At 38.8% G+C, this 20,067-nt stretch overlaps 1 protein-coding gene across 1 annotated transcript in view; it reads left to right on the top strand.

Moving 5' to 3' along the window:
• Positions 1-20,067, top strand: part of TSPAN5 (tetraspanin 5) — an 85,943-nt gene that overhangs the window by 46,162 nt on the left and 19,714 nt on the right. The window contains exon 2 of the mRNA XM_076336789.1: positions 18,197-18,247. Coding sequence (XP_076192904.1) covers positions 18,197-18,247 — 51 coding nt within the window. The remainder of the gene's footprint in view (positions 1-18,196; positions 18,248-20,067) is intronic.

Raw genomic sequence — 20,067 nt, 5'->3', positions numbered from 1 at the left:
TCAGCAGATTATTGACATGACGTGGCAGTCTAGTATGTCATTAAAAGTTCATGACCTTAGGAAACACTAATAAAAGTTCCTGATTTGGGTTACTACTGCTAAAAAAGAAAAAAGGTTTATATATGTTTTTGCAGTTGTTCTTATTGTGAGGTCAGTGAAAGGTCAAGAAAACAGTACCTTGTACTTCAGGCCCAAGGCTTTTTATCAGCAACTGTAGCATTGCTCTGCTGCCAATATTCAATTTTGCTAAGCATGCAACAGTTTCCATATGTTGTAATCCTCTTTTTGGTGATTTCATCGTCTAAAGTTGTTTCAAGTTTCTTTGACATAATAAAGATTTAAACAGTATGCGTGTAGTTTTAAGCATGTGTTTGTTTAATGGTAGTGAACTTCTACACTTTTTTATGAACAGTATAAGCACTGTACAGAAGATGCAGTTTAACTGCATGCATCTTTGCACATGTAAAACTGAGTAGCTCTCACTTTGTAATGTGTTAGGTGGTCTTTAGATAAAAATAGAAAATCCTCATCTATACATCAAAACAAAATGCATTTTACTCATCAGGCCTCTCCCAATTAAAGGCACGAGAGCATCTAAATTGGAGAAACTTCAAAGTCCTTCTCTATAAACAGCCGTTCCCCCCAAGCTCGGTGCTTTGGGACTGAGGTAGGTTGTGATACACAACCCAGAAGTGAAAGGAGCTCCTGGATTGTGTGCGAGGTGTAGTAGCTTGGGTGCAGAATACAAGTACAGATGGCCACAGTTACTATAGCTCCCCTGGAATTTCAACAGCAGTCTCTTGTCCTTATGCAGTTGCCATCTTCTGTGTTTCATACCACAGTGAAAATTAAAACAAATGTTTGGAAACAAGAACTCTCAAACAGAAAAAGCTACAACCTTGGTCCTGGATGTCTTTAACTGACCATAAAAAGAAAATAAACCCAACAGAACTGACTGTGCTCCTTTGCGTTAAATAAATTCTCTACTTATGATTAATTTCTTCTTCTGTAAATCCTAGCTTGAAGTTTATTTTTTCTCATGTTGTTTAAACTTGTTGCAAGTGCCAAGTTGCCTGTGCTCCTCTTATTTTGAAGGGAAATATGTTTACAATTTATTGGGCTAATCCCCAGTTAGCTGAATTTGGTAGATGGATAAAATTTTAATAATGAAAAAGATTACACATTAATACCAATAGATAATACTTTTGAATATGGTGTAAGGCATTCTAAATGTTAAATGGAACATGGGAACGCAAAATAGGCTTATTTTTATTTCTGTTCTTCATTCAGCCAAACATAAATCAATTAGATACTGTACTCCTTGTCTTATAGTGGTTTTGTCTTTCACATCAGTTTTACCAGAACCTTAGCTGTCACTTTGTAAGAGGGCTTGTCAGAGTTAGTCATTTCAGTGATAATATATATTTCATTATATATTATTGCTTTATTCTAAGTGTTAGGTGTTACACTTTAAATAACTTTTCAGGAGGAAATATTACACTTATTAGGTGTTTTTCTATGATTTCTAAAATATAGTAAAAGATCTTATTAGCATAAGCTCTTCCCGCCCCCCACCCCTCCCCACCCCAATGACACCAATCTATTGCTCCTAATCCCTCCTTTGGAAAATCTATGGGATTTAAAAAAAACATACTATACAATTTCACTGAAGTGTGTCCTATTTTTTGTAATTTGATGTAAGGATGTACTCCATTCAGTACTAATTCAGTGAAGAATTCCCCTTGCTAATTCAGTAAACACTTCTTGATTCTTATTAATTATCGTTCAAGTTGCAGCCTGCCTTTTGTGGAATGGAATTGAGCAATTGCTAGGAAATGTCAATGGAAATGAGTTTATCTGTGCTGCGTGACCCACAGCTTGTTCAAAGAGCGGTCACTGAAAAGTAGATCAGGGATAATTTGACTTGTATAAAAACGTTGGTGACTTTGAGCTTGTACACATGCTTCTGGCAAAACTCTTGCTCTTGTGTAAACGGAGAGGTGACGGGGACATGAGGTTGCTTCTGTATAAATGTTTTCTTGACACTTTTTCAGTAGAAGAACCCAGTTGATGTTGGCTCTTGGGGTGAAAAAAATTTTACTTCTATAAGGAATTTTTTTCTATGCAAAATGAATAGCAGTAGCCTTATTCAAAAGTATTAAAAATAGCTGTCTTTCTACAATTTGAATGGTAACAATTTATATAGTGTGGTTGTAAGGTGTTCCTCAGTGCCCTTTCTTAAAGGCATGGAAGGGATAGATGAGGGACTACTGGTTAAACTGTATCGGGTTTGATAACATGACAAATGTTACTGGATTTTTATTCTTTTAATAATGAATGAAAAGTTTCTAATGTGCAAATTCAGGGTAAAAATCTAAAAGCGAAAATTGTGGCACAACAAGGATGCATTTTCTTAAAAAGTAATGTATTTCTAAACCATGAGATGGACTGTACTGCATATAAAGTCAGGAAGGCATTGATTGCTTAGTTGATGGGTTGCAGTAGTTTAGTGTAATTCCAAGGGGACTTTTTCAGATGGGCAATTTTCAAGTTCATTGAAAGATGGAAGAAAAATCCCAATTTGTGAGTTTGCCTGCAGTGTAAATATTAGGAAGAACTCAGAGCTACACACTCTAAAGAAAATAAAGGAAAAAAGGGAAAGGGGGGGGGAGCAGAGTCTAAGGTACAGGAAGTATTTTTTGTTAGTGACTGATTATATTTTGTCTTTTAGAGCCAGAGAAATATTCTGATCAATATGAAGAATCTTATTCCTACAAAATGTACCAAAGTTCTGATTTTGCATTTACTAATACTTCTCATTAAGTTAGAATGTGTGGATATTTTGTACAAAGTTCTAGTATATACATACATATATATGTGTGATGATTTTATTATCTGTATTATTGCATTTCTTGTATATATCTGGAATAACGGGATGGCTGGATTACTTGAAAAGCCCTTGGTGATGGGATTTGGAAGAGTGAATTAAGTAGAAAGTATATGCCAGAGCTTAAGCTGAGCTCTTAATTGTATTGCTTCTGTCAGTTGAGATTGACCCATAGAGTAGCTGTCCTCTTACTTTGGTGCAAACTTCCAGTGTTTTCAGCCCTGACTATGGAAAGGCTGCATAGAAATATAGTGAAGTAGCAAAAAAACCCAAACCCCTTTCTCTTCATTGTTTGTTCCACTGTATGGGATGAGCTATCGGGGAGTTTAGGGTCTGTGGTTTTGCTCCTACAGTTATTGCTGGTTCTTATGGCAGTGTGTAGTAAAGACCTGGACATCCTGAACATGCACTGTTTTGTTGGGTTTTTTTTTTCAGAAGTAGGAAGAGCACCAGGGTCTCTGTTTCAGGATGTGTTACACTGATCAGTGAAATTGTTGAGAAAGAAATAGGTGTATTTAATAAGCATATATGAGTATTTTCTTATGACCCAAATTGGATCTAATTATTTCATATTTCCTGGAAGCCAAGAACTGAGGGAATCCTTGAACTGGTGAAAAGAAGGGAATCTGTAGACATGATACATCCTTTTTTCTCCAGGAAAATTGTGATCTGTAAGATGCCTTAATTTTGCAAGGGGGATAACCATTTAAAAAAGTAAACTGGACTGATGCACTCCATGAGAGAATACAAAAATACAGGTAGCTCTTCTCAAATGGAGAGGTGAAACAATTTCAGTTGCAAAACTGTTTGCTTGCATTTTAAAGTGACAAAGCAGAAGATCTGGTAAGGCTGGTAGGTATTCTCATGAAAACTTGGATTTCTAAAATAAAAATTGTTTTTAAAGAGGAGATGCAGCAGGTGGCTTCAAATACAGTGGTACTATTTTTAGCCTACTGATTTTGTGATACGAACGGATGGCATCTGAATTAAGGAAAGCTTACCAGTTTACAGTTATGTTTGTTTTTTTTCCACTTCTCAGTTTAACTACATATATGGTAATAAATTGGTTCTCTTAAGTCAGGTACTATGGACATTAGTAATAATTATGGGGAGAATTTTCAAAAGCTTCCAGTAGTTCTCAGCTACCTTTAAAGTCAAAAGGGAAATTGGAGAGAATTGTGCTACAGTTTAGTATGTTTGTATATCCTGATTGTTGTACATCCTCTGCCTGGAAAACTAATGATTCCTAATTTTTTCCTAATTTTTTCCAACATTAAAAAAAAAATAATTTTTTAAACATTTTTTTCAGTTCTATTTTATACCTCTAGATTGATAATAGATGCAGCGTCTTATGGGGACAGACAGTTGGCTCAGCCAGCAGCCAAAACCAATCTCTCTTAGTCACTGGAAACATTGTGGAGTGTGGGCTTTCTCCTGCTGTTTCTTTCGCAGCTCCAGCCTCCACAAGGCCTCATGGCTGATCAGAAGCTCTTTGTTTGTGCATATATGTGATTATGTTGGTTGGGAGTGCAGGGGCTCATTTAACCAAATGGGTCTTCTAAGTTCCTGTAGCACATCCTCAGAGATCCACATCTTGTCAGGAGTTGTGTAGGAGAGGCAAGAGTAGGAGCACCGAACATGGCAGTGATAGACTACACTGACAATGTAGAAAGCTATGGGATAGATTTGTTGTCCTGCATTGTTATATAAACATCATATATATTGACTGTAGTGGCAGGGCAGGGAAGCAACCCCTTTCCTTAATTTGGGGCATATCACTTCAACACGTACATAGTTCTTCCTTCTGCTCAGCCTGAGGCAAGAGCTGGTAGTGCTAATTACTGTATTAACTGAAGGAAAGACGAAAAGCTATTGGTGATGTCTCTCGGTCTTGACGCACACTGTTCCCCTTTCTCTCTCTTTTTAATGCCCTGAGGGTGACTGCTGTAGAGTATTATTGCTTGATTCGGTGCATCAAGAGAGGATCTCATGCGCCACCCTGCACTTGTTTGTTCTCTGCCCATTTGGCAGTGACAGAAACCAAGCAGAGGTCATGTGAGTGCAGCTAGAATAGCGCGCAGTGCCAGGAATGCAGTTATATTACACTGGGCTCCTTTCATGCTTTCTCTGTGAATAGGGGTCAGCACTGTACTGAATGTCGTGGAATTAATTTGTGATTTTTATGGAGATGCATCTAAATGGCACACACTGAGGAACCCCACCTGAAACTGGAAACACGGTGTGTTGTGCTTTCAGGGAGGTGGGAAGGGATGACCACAGATGGTCAAATGAAGGTTCAAATGAAAGACTATTGGTGAGAGTGACTCTGTTCAGGGCAAAGCAATTATGGGCCCGATCCTAGAAAACCCTGCACCTGCTGTTTGTATGACACAAGACAGGTGATCTATCAGGGAGACCTAAGTTTAACAGTCACACAAGGAGCTGTTGAAGACATGCTCCCTAATAAAAAAAAAAACTGACACCCTAAAAAGTTAGGGGTGTCATCTTGTATGCTTCTGTTTGTGTGTTTGGATTCAAGTGTATACTCACTGGGATGCCTCATCTCCCTAGCATTGTTTAGGTTGAAGTATAGTTAATGAACCTGCAGCTTTATGCTAAGAAGCTCACCTGCATATTAAGTGTCATGGGACCACATACAAAAATCCTGAGAACCCGGTTTCATTGCTGAGTATTGGTGTGGCACAGCGGGGTCTCATACAGGAGTTATAATGTGTGCTATAAGTTGTACGGTTGGACACTGCCAGTGTTGATGTGACATTTGGAAGAAGAGCCTGCAATCATTTAGTGGGCTACAGCCATACTAGTGGTGCTGTCCATTTTAGACCTTTGTAGAGATATGGAATTGAGGGAAATTTATAGAAAGCAATTACATTCTTTCTGAGAACATCTTATTAAATGTCACAAAATCTTATTTTGCCTTTCTGCATATTCCATCAACTTGCTAGCTTGCAGACTGATGCATACAATTTCAAGGCTGTCTTCTGTTGTGTTTCCAGTGAATAAATTTTCAGCTTATAGCAGATATTTTCTTAGGCCTTAAGTATATGATCCTGTGTTTAGATTGTTAAATTCTATTCCATCTGTATGTCCCATATGTTCAGCCCTCCTACTGTTCCAGTTTGTTTGTGGTCACCTTTCTTCACTATGTGAAGGAAAGGACATGAGGTACTACTGAAGGATTCTTGCTGATAGCTCTGCAGTCGTGGTGACAGTTTGTACAGTTGTGTATTGCTGAAGACCTTTTCTCTAACTCTTTCTCTGGGTAGCCCAGTGCAGGATTAATTGCAGTGTTTGTGCAGCAGGGGAGGACCAAATTTTAAGGTCTCTTCCTGTCTCCTGACATTTCAGCTCAAATGAAGAAATATCTAAAAGTATGCAGATACAATTAAAGGAAAATAATTCATGCTCTAAAAGGTTTCTCGGGTCCTTGTAGTGGATGAACTACAGCACAGGTTAATGGGGAAGTTTCCCAGGCTGAAGTGTTTTGAAGTGGAAGAGAAGGCAAGCAGAGCGTTCTGGATTTTCCTGGGCATGTTAGTCGAGATACAAATAGCTTCAGTTGTTTCAAAAAGAGGTCACTAGATGAAGTTACTGAGAAACAGGAAAAAGATGTTTGATACTGCTTTTCCTTGGTCAATTAATTTTTTAGGTTTTTTTGTTTGCATTTACTTCTTGAGTGTTTAGAAGTGGCTTCCAAATATACTTGCTCTTAAACAAAAGCAGGGCTGAAAGCTGGAGAAGCTATATTAAGAGTGGGTTTCCTTTCCAAATCCTTCTCTGGGAGAGCATGCCATTGCCTTTCAAGTTGTCTCCTCTCCTGTTGCCTGTGTGTTTGTCATGGTTAGTGGCTGGAAAGTGAAACTGACACTATTGCCTTTGGGTAAAACTGAAGCAATGTTTTTCAGAGAAGGGAAAAATTTAAGTACTGTTTTTCAGATAAGTTGTCTTTTCTATGTAGTGTTATGCTTGCACTTTCGTGCTGCAAAATGTTTATTTTCTCTGCTAGCTTGGATTCAACTGCATTGCAGGCAGGGAGGTGTCGAACTTGGTTTAGCAGTTCAATGCGGCACACTTTCTCTTTTACATTTAGGCTCAAGTTTTTATCCCTGCTTTACCAGGATACCTTCTTTACACTGGTGTTTTTAGCAGGAATTAATAATCTCTGGTTAGCAGCTGAGATGCACCTTCTTTGCTGTATAAATGCATCATTAGAATAAACTGTTGTGCGTAGTGTGGAGTTACTCCTTTAGAAGATGAAGCCTTTTAAGCAGTATTGAGAAAATTTCCTTTTCTTTGTGCTTTTGCCTTTGTTTCCATCACAGGTTTGTTAGAGCACACATTACTTGATCTCCTTCTATCCTTGACTTTAATATTGGTGATGAGAAGTCTGCTATCAGGGGTGGTCAGGAGGCTTTCTGAGCCCCTCGGTCTGATAGAGGTCTGCTTTATTCAGTTTGTGCCCTAACACATTGCTATTCTGTAATGTGCCCAAAGCAACACTCTTCCATCAAGATCTTGTGGGACTCTTAAAGGCAGAGTTCTCCACAGTCACGTTATCTTCCAGTTGACCAAGCCAAATGTAGTGGGTGTTGCCTGGAAGGCTGGAGTTGAGTCTGTGGATTGCAGAGGTCCCTTTTGACATTCTGTGTAGGGTGACTGTTCCATGGGAAACAGCTAAAGCTGTTTAAATCAGTTTTACTGCTGGCACTCAGTTGTAAAAACTAAGTGCTTTCTTTTCTTCTTTTTTATAACAGTGTCCAGCTGGGCATGGAAACTTACCCAACATTCATATTTTTATGATTAAATGGCTGCTTTGTGCTGCTCATATACCTTGTGCCTTGAAACCCTTCTGGGGCTGAGCAGAAAGTAAGAAAATACTTTTCCTACGTAAGGAGGAGTTGCAGTCACTGGACCACATTAAAATGATGGGCGAATGCAGAAAGTCAGACCAAACCCAGTTCTCTGTGCATGGTTGTTAGGGGTTTTTTTTGTGGTGTTTGTTGTTGGGTTTTTTTGGGGTTTTGTTGGGTTTTGTTTGTTTGTTTTTTATGTGGGACCCTGTTTGGAAACTGAGGTGTGATGTGAAGACTTTCTTTTTAAGGTCATTCTAGCGTTTCCAAGGCTTTCTTAAAAATGGTCTTTGAGGTACTGTCTTCCTTGGTAATGACTATCTACAAGTAAATAAAGTGGGATCTTAGAAGCAGCTGCTCTGCTTTTACGGATGAGGGATAAAATGAGATTATTTGGTTGACACGTGCACTCTCTCTTGCAAGTCATCTTTGCCATACCAGAACACCTCCTTCATCCTGGAAGAGTGGTAGGCAAAGACTGACTGAAAGAGCACAGCTATGCAGCAGAAGGATCTTAGTGAGGCAGCGTCATTTGCTTTTTATAGCTTTTCTCTTAGGGAGCCATCTGTATGTACTACAACTACATTTCCACATCCCTCAAAGAAATTTTCTAATCCTTGTTTTCCTGATATGTGTCGACAGGAGGGATCAGCTATTGGTGTTTGTGCAAACCAGAGAAGCATAATACTAGACAAAGGTAATGGACTCATCAGGAACTATGAACTACATTATTTCTGTAAACTAAAGTGGCAATAAAATCAGGAATAAAAGTTTGCACTTAGCAAATGAGCATTTTATGATCTAGGCGATATTGCTCATACGGTTGGTCAAGCTGAAATTATATGAGAAAAATAGGCTCTGTCATAGTGAACTGGAAATCTTACAATCTGGTTCTGTTTCTTCAATGCATTTATTCTTAAAACAAGTTTAACACCCTCAAATTAAATTGGAGCGATAGCATTGTATATATCTCCAGCACGAGTCCAGCAAAGGTGTCAGCAGCAAAACCTCCCCAGACTGCCATATCACATTAAGCAACTGTGATTTGAAGGGGCACCTTTACAGAAGTGAAGAGCATTTTGCTGGCATGTTTAGTGAAGCCCCCGATGCCTCTTTTGAGAATAACAAATAATAGAGGTGCTTTTGATGCTGTCTGGAAACTAGACAAAGGGTCAGCAGTCTGTTTCATTTAGACAAGCAGCTGTTTTATAGCTGCTTTTTTTTTTCCACTGCCAAACTGTGGAACTTTTGCCTAGGAATAAAACCTTCAGGTAAATAGCATTGTGACCATTTGTTGCCTCTGGTTTGTTACATGTCACTCTTGTTTGAAAAGAAGTTGAAATCACGGTTTTGTTTGCTTTGCCCCCTGCCAAGTAGTGTTATTGTAGAAATGGCAAATTGATGTCAACTCCTGCAAATTTTACTTTTATTGGAAATTAGAAAGATATCTTGTAGTATAAAATAGCTAATAAAGCATTGGTAAATTTTGACATAAGTAAAAATTTGGCTTAATTTTGTGAATAACCTTGTGTACCCTACATCAGGGGCATATACAATAGCTTCTAGAGTTAGTAAGAAGCAATGCAGTGCAAGACAAAATACAGAGATGAATGACCTTATTGTCTGGAACAGAATTTTTCAAAGCTCTGGTCCACAGATCTTCTGGTGCCTCTGGAAGGTGCACTAAGAGGTCCACAGAACCACTTTTAATACATAATCTGAATTTTTTAGTTCTGGGCAGTTACAGCATAGTACACAGGAAATGTTGAGGGTTGACAGTGGCTAAAAACACTACTGTGTTTAGAGACGTTCCCTCTATTGCAAGGACTACAAGGTTGCAAAATGATAAACAATTTTGTTGAGTATTTACAGAACATGTGTCTTTTGTAATTTGGCTTTGTGCATCTGGATTGCTGACAGTAATTGTGCATGGGTATTGGAAAATAATTTTGATATCTGTCTAATTAGTGTTTTGGCTTTATTTCTTTGCCCCACACCTCTCCGAAAAACCAAGGCATGCACAGGCACGCATGCACACAGCTGGTATGACTTTTGAGGTTATGCTTTTGTTTGTGTTGACAAAGTAGTACTGGTCTCTGTATGTTCTCAGCTGCATCTTTGTAAAGTGAAGAGTTACTAGGCTGTCAAATAACTCTTGATAAACCTACCACAGCCCCTCTTGTGTCTCCTCCTTCCCTCCATTCCCCCAATGCTTGGTGCAGTGACTATTAGAAGTTGATTTATTTTATATATTAATATATGCCATATATATGTGTATTTGCCGTTACAGAGTTTATAGTTCCGAGTCGGATTTGATCTGGGGAGAGGTGTGTGATAGGCTATACAGTCACATCATATCAGGGTTAGGATTTTGGATACCTGAGCTCGGCTTCTGGCACGTTACTAAATTGCAGTGAATCACTTCCTACCTTTTCAAGCTATGATTTCTTCATATATGTGCTACCAGTTTCTTTGTAAATGGCTTTGAACATCTTACTGTGAGGGACCCCTAAAAAAGAACCAGGAATGAGGATTTGGTGAAGGTAAGAGGCAATAAAGCTGTTGTAGAATTTGCTGGAAAAAGTTCTGTGTGCACTTGCAGGTTGGGTATGTATTCACCATTTGCTCTGTGTTCACTCTCTTTTCTGTGCTGGTTGTTTGGTTTTGTTTGGTTTTTTAAGTAAGAGAGCCAGATTAAACTGGCCCAAGTTTGTCTGTAAAGCTGGTGGTGTTCACTTAGTGTGCCTTTCTATCCAGACTGGTTCAATCTTTTCATGCCTCCCTTATCCTCCACATGTGTTAGCTTCTCTGCGAAGTGAAGAGAATGGATCTCTGAGTATAGTCCATTGAAACAGCCTGGGATATAACAGCTTGTGTAGCCGGGATAGAAGATTTTGGGACTCCCCCTCCATAGGCTACGAGCACAGCTAGGAGCTGAGACTGCTCTCAGAAAAGGAAATGCTGAGCATTCAGAGTCTCGCGTTGTGTTGACAAGCCTACCTGTTTGTGTTTCCTGCCTCTGCGCTCTTTATGTTCTCAGCTACTTAAATCAATTGTGTAGGCAATGTAATTGACCATTTGTTACTAAGGAAAAAACTAGCTCAGGTCCTTTGTTTGCTGTATCAAATGCCTGAATTGGATGTTACAACTTCACTGCTTGTAGCTGAAAAAAGTGAGCGTTTGTGTATCAGTTTCATAATGAGAATGTCATGTATGCTCTGTTTTGTGGGTGTTTTTTTGGTGTGTGTGTGTTTTTGGGGTGTGTGTTTTGTTTTTTTAACTTCTGCTTTTAATGGAACAGTAGCTTCATAAAAAACACATGAGAGAGTCACGGTGGGGCTGCACCTAAATAGCCTGAAGCTCAGGTAGGGTGGTTTAGGACAAATGAGGTTGGCGTGGTGGCAGGAAGAGGAGAGCTGGAGGAGGTCTTGCTGTTCTCTGGAGTAGGAAGCTGCTAGCCCTGGGCAGCAAGACAGACATAGAACATGACCCATTTGCAATACTGCTTCCAGACGCTTTGCTTCACCCCAGCTTGAAGCAGAACATGCTTTCTTTGCCTTCATACTTTTTCTTACTTGCAGGCCAGAGTGAGAAGACTTAGGTCTTTGCATTGTCGAATTGGCTAAGAGAAATGATTAGTGTACTGATATAGGATGTGGAATTCAGGTTTCAGGGTTTTTTTTCAGTTCTCTTATTTTCATTTTGCACTTTTCTGCTGCTTATGGTTGTGTGTTAAGCCCATACTGGTTTAATACACTGCTACAGCACTGCTTACATAATTTTTGGATGGTTTTAAAAATAGAAACTGACTTCAGGCAGAGAAGCTGCAGTGGAGAGGACTGAACCAGAGTTGGAATGGTATAGATGAAGAGAACAAGGCTGGATAGGAAAAGTAGAGTGACACGGAGCACTTAATGTAGTTCAGAAGTGAAGGCAGCGAAGAGACCTGTGGGGAGGTGTGTGCAGCAGAATTTCTCAGTCTTCCCGCATAGTCTTTTGGGCTCAGGGAGAGCAGAGAAAGAGGGGATGGTGGAACAAAGACTAATAGAGAGTGTAAAGAAGGGTAGAAGAGAAGGGATAGGATCTGTGTGAGATGAGCGTACCAAAGTGACAGTGAATGGTGATGATGTTACTTCAACTCTGTAGGCTTTTTAAATGTTTCTGTGTGGTAGTGGCGGGGTATTTACCTTAAAGGTCTTTGATTTTTGTGTGTGGAAAAAGGTACTGATTTTAAGAAATTAGCTAGATCTCATAGAAACGAAAACATTAAACTCCCAAAAGCTTTTAGTGAAGAATTTTACAAAGTGACTGCTATCTATAACTTTTGTGTGCTTTAAAAAAATCTGCTCCAAATAAAGTATTTTCTTTAGACAGCAGGACCTGAGTTTAGAGAGTCTCATTGTGAACTTGGAAAGAGTTAAATTTATTTTATCTAGGTTTGAGGGGAGTTGTTGTTCAAAAGTTGGAGCAGGGGAAATAGGGTCTAATTCATCCTCCTTTTTCTGTTTTCCAGTATATCAGTTTCTGTGGACAAGAGGAGAGGGACTTCAGTCTTTAGGGACCCTTGCTCCAAGCTGATTGGCAGTGCTTACAATTGCACCACCAGAAAGCAATAAAATAAGTACGTAGAGCAACAGTAACAGAAAGCAGATGTCTTGCTTGTGCAATTAAAGAACTGGAGAAGGCAATAAGAAAATAATGGCAACTGACTGTGCATTTGGGGGGGGGAGGGAGTATATATGTATCTTGCTTACTTGTCAGACAAAATGGAAAACCCCATACTGGGGAAAATGAAAGATACATTAACAGCCACAGTACCTTGCTTTGAAAATTGGGGTCATAAGTGCTTAATTTTTCATTAGAAACCATCATGCTAAGAGTCCTGCAAGATAGAGCAGACAGCTTTTCTCATTGTGTTCTCGGGTCTGTTTTTCTACTTTGGATGATTCTATAAAATCAGTCGTGTGTCTGATTCAGCTGAGCAAAATATGTGGAAACTGGGATCGTTTTTTCTTTCACATATGTGCATTTTGTATCAGGAGGGAAAAGGTATTACTGAGACAGTCATCTGTGAAATATAGTTTAATGTTTTTTAAAAGCTGCACATAAAATGGAAATAGATTTGACGTCTTTTAGTCTATATTCAGTCTATATCTGAATGTTGCTGTGAACCAAAATGGTAATTAGTCACCTACGCAGCATCTTCATTCACTGACTGTAGTACATGGTGTTTTCCTGCTGGTAATGTCTCAAGGCAAACAAGAAATGGGCTTTAGGAGAATGCATTCTTTGTGTAAGCATTAGCATAAATATGTAAATGTGTACGTATGCTTTGAGCAGTTTGCCTTTTTCATGGTCACCATGTATGTGTAGCCACATGAAAATGAAATGCTGTAACAGTTTGTGTTGAGAATGGAAAAGTTACTGGAACTGGGGTGAATGGAAGAAGGAACAGGGCAGACTTCTGGTATCTTCCTTCCTTGTGATACTGCTCCAGGCGAAAGCTGAAGAGTTGAGAGGATGTCCTATTTGTTTTGTTTGAAAGAATGCTAACTGACATATTTAAAGCAGAGTCCACATCAGTGGCACGAAGGGAAGAAGAAAACTGTGAAACTTCATTTTAATTTCTGTTTTGGTGCCCTTTCTCTGTCAGGGCTACTTAAAAACAAGCAACAAAAACAACAACAAAGTCCTTTGTGCTCTGATGCAGACATTAAGCTCCTTTTTGCTGTGGCTTAAAAAGCAAAAAGACTTATTTGGCATAAAATACTTTAAAGAAAGCAGTGAGTATTCTGACTTTGAAATATTTCTGAGTGAGTCTGAGCAGAGAGTGCTGCAGAGGAAGTGCTTAGGGAAAAATTGTTCATCTGGGGTTTTAAGAGTCAGTTAGGAACTTGTCAGTGCTGCTTTATATATGTACAAAGCTCAGAAGTCCTGTGTTTCCCTGATTATATTTCAGGATGTGAAATACCACACTTCATGTTGTCCCAGTCACTGCTGTGCTTGTCAGTAAAATACTGTACCTTGTGTTCCCGTGCTGTGCTGGCTTGAATCACACAGAAGGAAATCTCACTCTGTGAATAACCTACAACATATTGCCATGTAAGAAACCCTGAAGTGCCCATAGGAATCGTGGTAGTCTCCTTGCTAACACCACGCACAGAGTTCTTGTGGCAGCTCTCAAAGCAAGGGCAGGTGAGAGGTTTTCACACTGCCTAAATACAGGGCTCAAAAAAAAAAAAAGCTCTTGTGAGGAAGCTCAGGTTCTGAACTCTGACAATTTTGACATGCTTCTGCTAGTGTGTTTGTATTGTCGCAGTAAAGGTGAAATTAGGTGGCTGCACTATAGTTTCTTCTCACAGAAGTCTTTAATGTATCCACACATGGACATACACTGGTTTATGCATGTGGCACATTAACCAACCTTTAACTGCTTGGCCCGCAGCTGTCATACTTTTGGTTGAAAACTGGTGCCAAGTTATTTAAGAATGTCAGCTGAGATGAAAAATTCAGTATGTGAAGTAACATCTGATCACTCTACAATTAAGCTCCTCTCTCTCAAACTTTTTCTAGTATTTGCATTTGTATTTACCCCAGCACCCTTTAAATGAAATGCTGTGCTGTATGATGCTGTATCCCTAGCAACAAAGAATCAGTTTCCTCCATGCAGGTGAGACTGGGAATAAGATATGTGCAGCTTGAAACACTTATCAATCAAGCCACTTCTGCAAACTGAACTTTACAAGTAGGGCAACAGTACGAGTACTGCTACTCATTCTACTCTTAAATACACATAATCTTTACAGAAGAGAAATTTGAACACATTTGTTTGATGTTTGTGAATAAGAAACCTATGGCTGAGAAGGTACTACTATGCAAGTTTTTTTGTAAGGCTGTAACACTCCAGAGGAATGTTTTAATATTCTGCTGCAAATTATTTTTTAAAAAAGAAAAGCATCAAGATTTTACAAGCTCTGCCCCAGATCCGGTGACCATTTGTAGTCAGGCTAAATGGTCTTACTAGATGCCTGTGGAGAATTGAGACTGTTTTTCTCTGTAGAGTGTTTTGTAGATAATGAAGCAAACTTCCACCCTTTTATTACTCATCAGAATAATTTAATGGATGTAAAAGAAATTTTCCAGACTTGACTGAGATGATGTGTATGCCATCTCACCCTCTCCCCACGTGCTTCAGATGTGAAGAGATTTTCTTTCTGGTTACAAGCAAGCAGAACAAGACTGTCTTGGAGACATCTGCAGAAGGGCTGCAAGATAAGCAGGATACATGTCCTGTTTTACTTCTGGTTCTAACAGCAAAAGTACAGAAGGATTTTTGCTAAGCACTTTCAACTTTTTTTAGGCTATGCAGGAGTTTTTCATAATTGTCAAGAAAATCCAGAGTTAATCCTGGTGAGAGGTGTAAGTCTCCTCATGAACATGTCTTCTGCCAGTGGGGGTTACTGAGAGCATTCCTGTGTGCTTCATCCCCGTAGCAGGCTGTGTTTGTGCAAGGGTGGGCCTTTCTAGGGCATGATTGTAGGGGGTTAGGTCAGTGGTCTGCCTAGCTCAGTAGTTTGTCTCAAGTAATGCAAGTAGAGTTTGTCCAAGGAAAGAGGCATTTAAGCAACAAAGCATGCATACAGTGATCTTTTCCCAATTATGATCTCCCAATGAGCAACAGTGTAAAAACTTCCTGAGCCAGAAGCTGTATCAAAATCACTTTTCAATAGCTATGGATCCTCCATGAATTTATCTAATCTTTTTTTGTGAATGCCATTAAGCTTTTGATTTCCACAGCATCCTGTGATAAAGAGTTTGTGATTCCATCCTGAACCTTTTTCTCCTAATGGATCTTGTTCACTGTTCCTGTTTCATCAGCTCCTCAAAAAGCAACTGGACAGAGATTTCCGTTTTGGGATATGGAGAGGACTGAGCAGCATGTAATTCTTTGATCCTCTTGAAAACTCTGAGAACTCAGTTTCCTGGTTTTTCTTGATAGGCTTGCCAGAAGCTTGACAATCTCAGTTTTTTAGGTGCTTCAGCTTAGTTATAGTACAGTCTCGTTACCCAACCGGTAAATTGAGATGAGCTCGGCCTGGCTTGAGACCCATATAGTCTACTATAAGTCACATTTTGCAACCCATGAGGTAATCTTACCCTTAAATCTCAACTTCTGGAGAAGGATCAGGACACTTGACTGGATTAAATTTAATAAAGCTAGTGGATCTGAGCCAGACTTGCAGCTGATGTGTATGGCTGTTAAGTTACATTCGTATGCACTGATCAAATTCTTTCATTCTAGTTTTCTATGCTTATTCTGTTCAAAACCATATTAAGCTATTTGCAAAACATAATATTTTGTACCACTCTACAAATAACAATTTGCCACTTCCAAATGCAGCTTATGGATTTTTATAATACAGCTTTTTCCCCTCACTCCTGTTCCTTCAACCTTGGCGCCCTTGGCTGTGTAAGAAAGAAGGAAAGGAGTCTGTTACTGCAAAAAAGAACTTAACTGCATTTATCTCCAAGTGATTTGGAAACTTGTACAGCTTTATCTCAAGTTTCAAATAATCACTGCAGTCAGGAGGATTACATACACTATTCTGGCAAGCTTTATAACTGTAGAAAAAGAGCAGTCTCAATACAGGTAAGATAACCTTTTTTGGCTCACGTGTTGTATCACAGGAGGCTGTACTGACATTCTTAAATCCATCTCTTGTACTTTATAGACAATTAAGGCTGCTGAAATAAGACTTTCTTGACCAGCAGTTCTGTTTTTCCATCTAGGAAAAATTTCTATTTATCTTGTATTAAAATACAGCCAAGCCTGCGACAGTTCCCTTTGAAGAATACTGGCTTGTGGTATTGTTTAAATTTACAGTCATGACTTCAAGTCAAAAAGGAGAGTTTCATTCCCAGTTAGTATAGATGAGCTTCTGGGTGAGCTGGCTGGGCGTAATATGCATGGTCCTTTGCTCAGCTGCAAAGCGTGCTTGGAGGAGAAAGTCACAGAGATGCAAGGGGTGTTAGGGAACTTCAGGGTATTGCAGTGAGCATGTTCCACTTAATATTGAGTTATGCTTTACAGATATTCTTGTAGTATAAAGCTGAAATTGCCACTTAAAAAAAAAGTGCATATAAGGAAGACAGAATCTTGCTTTGAAGCTGTTGAAATCAGGTCTGGGAAAGCTTTTTAAGTAGATATTCCTGCCTCCTCCCACTTCTCAACAGAAAAACACTTTTGTCCTGTTTTGCAAAAGAAAAATCATTAGGATACTTAGCTGTTTACACAAATCTTAAGAGAAAGCATACTATGTGCCAAAATAAATCTGTACACTGCAGTGTGGAGAAACCACAAAGAAAACTAGAGTTTGATGTTAGAGCAACATTCCATTACATGCCTCGAAACTAGAGTGAATATAGTTTTCTTTTTAGCCAGCACTTAATTTTCAAAAACCAGAGATGAAAGTTGGGCAGATGGACGTTTAGAGATGTGCTCGGACACCTACTGTATGTTTTTTAAGCATTCTACATGATTGGTACTGTATCATGCCAAATACACAGCGGTGATATTGGGAGACAGAGTACTTATTCTGCCTGTTCTGCTTGTTTCACTGATCCTTAGCGTGGGTTTTGTATGGAAACTCTGTAGTATTTGGAGAGAAATGATGCACTCTAATTCAGTGAAACGGAGGATACAGGGATATAAAAAAAAAAAAATCATAGGTGCTGTTCCCTTTTCCATCATGGGGGAAAGACACTGTCTTTTGAGTTGGGTGCTTTTGAGTCCCTTCGATGAGAAAGGGACTGTAACTTCCTTTAAGAAATACAGAAACATTCAGTATCAGAAAGGTTATATAAATGTTGGCTTCAGGGTTTTTAAAAATTCTTACTCTTTAGACCAGTATTATTTTTATTATTCCCCCCCCCCCGAAATCACGGGTTATACTATATTTAAACAGCTTTCTGTGTTTCTGTGGACAACATTGCTAAAACAGATAGTGTATGTGTATTTAGGACTTTCTTTTAATCACTTTCACTGGGCGAGAGCTGCGAGGACAGTTGTTTTGTGCAGTGGTGGTAATACAACAGTAAAATAATGTGTTGCTTGACTGTGGAGTTTGCTTTGAGTCTGACAAACTCAAAAAGAACCTTTCTTGCTTGATGCTGAGAAAATGACATTTATTGCACCTACTATTCCTATGTGGAACATCCCTGAATGAGCTGTGCAAGTTTTTAAATTCTTCCAGTTACAATGGTTGAGTTGTAAAATAAACAACTACATACATATTTTAAAACTCTCGGTAAGCCCCCACAGTCCTGATAAAATTGATTATCCAACAGAGAGGATGAGTCAATATGTATGTTTAAAAAAATTATAAATCCATAAATTTATAGTTCCTGCTTTGATATATATATTTTTTTTTCCCTTTAGTTCCTTGGCATAGCATTTCTTGGGATTGGATTGTGGGCATGGAATGAAAAGGTAAGTTGAATATAGCACCAAACTCCATGTTTTTCCTCTTTCTCTTTCTGATGAAATATTGGAATAGTAATATGCTGCACATTTTATGTGTCCACACACAGTTTCTACTGAAACAAAATCAAGCTCCTCTGTCAAATAAAACCTTGGCTCGGCTCACCTAGAGGAAGATCCTTGGCATCTTTCCCAAGAATGCATTGGCAAGAATCATGGCTGACACTTGCACATAAAATAACCATTTCAATCCATGCACGCTCAAATTGCAGCTCAGATACTAGAACACTCCACTGAAGGCAGTATTGGCAGCATGTCTCTGCTGCATGTGTCCCCAGGAATGGGGAGGGAGCCTACATGTCTCAGAGGGCAGCTTCCTGAAAATAAGCCTCCTCAGCTTTGCCTTAACATAGCATGCTAATTGCTGTTCCTCTTAAACAAAAACACCCCTCCCCCCCAAAAAAAAACCCCCAAAAACCAAACCCAAAACCAAAACACAGTGAACCCCGAAAATCAAGCCAAACCTGAGACAGAATAACTGTTGGCTTTTCTTGTGCAAATAAAACTGTCCACTGGAACGCTCTCTGTTGGCAAGATGGTAAAATCAACTTGGAAATGGGAAGAAAGGGGGGTAGGGAAAGAGAAAACATTTGTGAACCAGAGCCTAATTTTTAGTTTGCTTGCTGCAGAAGTTGGGAAGAAGATAAAATATCAAGACATAATATACAAAACAAGTCAGTATGTGTTGGGTTACTGAATGAAGAGTTTGGCTCACTAAAAGACAACAGCTAAAATTAAAGCCAGAGTTTCCTTTTCTTCTTTGTTTAAAAGATTGAAAATAATAAAACCTGGCTGATAACAATGGTGCTATGATATTCAGTTACATAATGTTTTTTCTTCTTTTAATGGAAAACACTGAGTAAGTTACAAATTGATGTTCACTTAAGGCATAATAACTGGCGCTTGCAGCAGAACAAATAGCACATTGGAAGCACTGGAGTTTTGCCATGTAAAAATTCAGGACAAATTTTGCTGGTTCAGAAGTGAGTTGCTAACTTAGATTCTGATTGCTCTGTGCATGTGCCTTGGATGTAGATAATTACAAATAGTAATGGGATATTAACTCACACTGTATACACCCATATATATACATATGTATATTTACATACCATATGATACTCATGTTGGATGGCTTGAATAAGGTTGGAAAGAGGTGCTGTGATTTTTTTCATTCAGCAAAGATGTAAAAACATGTTATATTTAATACTCCGAGCATACTCACAGAGCTTATACCTATGTCTAAGCCCCAGAGAACAACTTTATTTTGGAGTGGCTTTCTAGAAGAGATTTTAATATTTTTGTATCGTTTCAGTAGGTAACACAAATGATTCCTCTTTAGAATGAATGAGCAGGTAAAGGGAAAACAGCTATAGTCTAGTGTTTGAAGTCTATAAAATATACCAGTCCTACAGCTAGAGGGTGTTCTGGCAGAGTAGTGGTTTGTTAGGTTTTACATATTTTCTGTATGGGAAAGCATCCCCCCCTTCCTAGGAAAGATGCATTCAATTCATAATTGCTAATAGCCAGAAGCCAAAGCTCATGTTTTTACTTGAGATTTGGACATCTGTTATCAAGTCATCTTAAACCATTTTTAATCAGATCCTGAAAGTGGGAGAAAATGCCATGTTGTTTTTAAGACAAGCAAATAAAACCACCTAGAGCAGTTTAATATGCATTAACTCAGGCTCCATATGTAGTAGGTTTTTCTATAGAAATTAATAAATAAAATACTTTTTATTGTTTTAAAGCACAGGTCTTTCCTTGAAAAT

The sequence above is a fragment of the Aptenodytes patagonicus genome, chromosome 4, assembly GCF_965638725.1.
Source record: "Aptenodytes patagonicus chromosome 4, bAptPat1.pri.cur, whole genome shotgun sequence".
Taxonomy (NCBI): domain Eukaryota; kingdom Metazoa; phylum Chordata; class Aves; order Sphenisciformes; family Spheniscidae; genus Aptenodytes; species Aptenodytes patagonicus.
The sequence above is the reverse complement of the archived record's forward strand: the minus strand, read 5'-3'. Positions and strand labels throughout refer to the sequence as shown.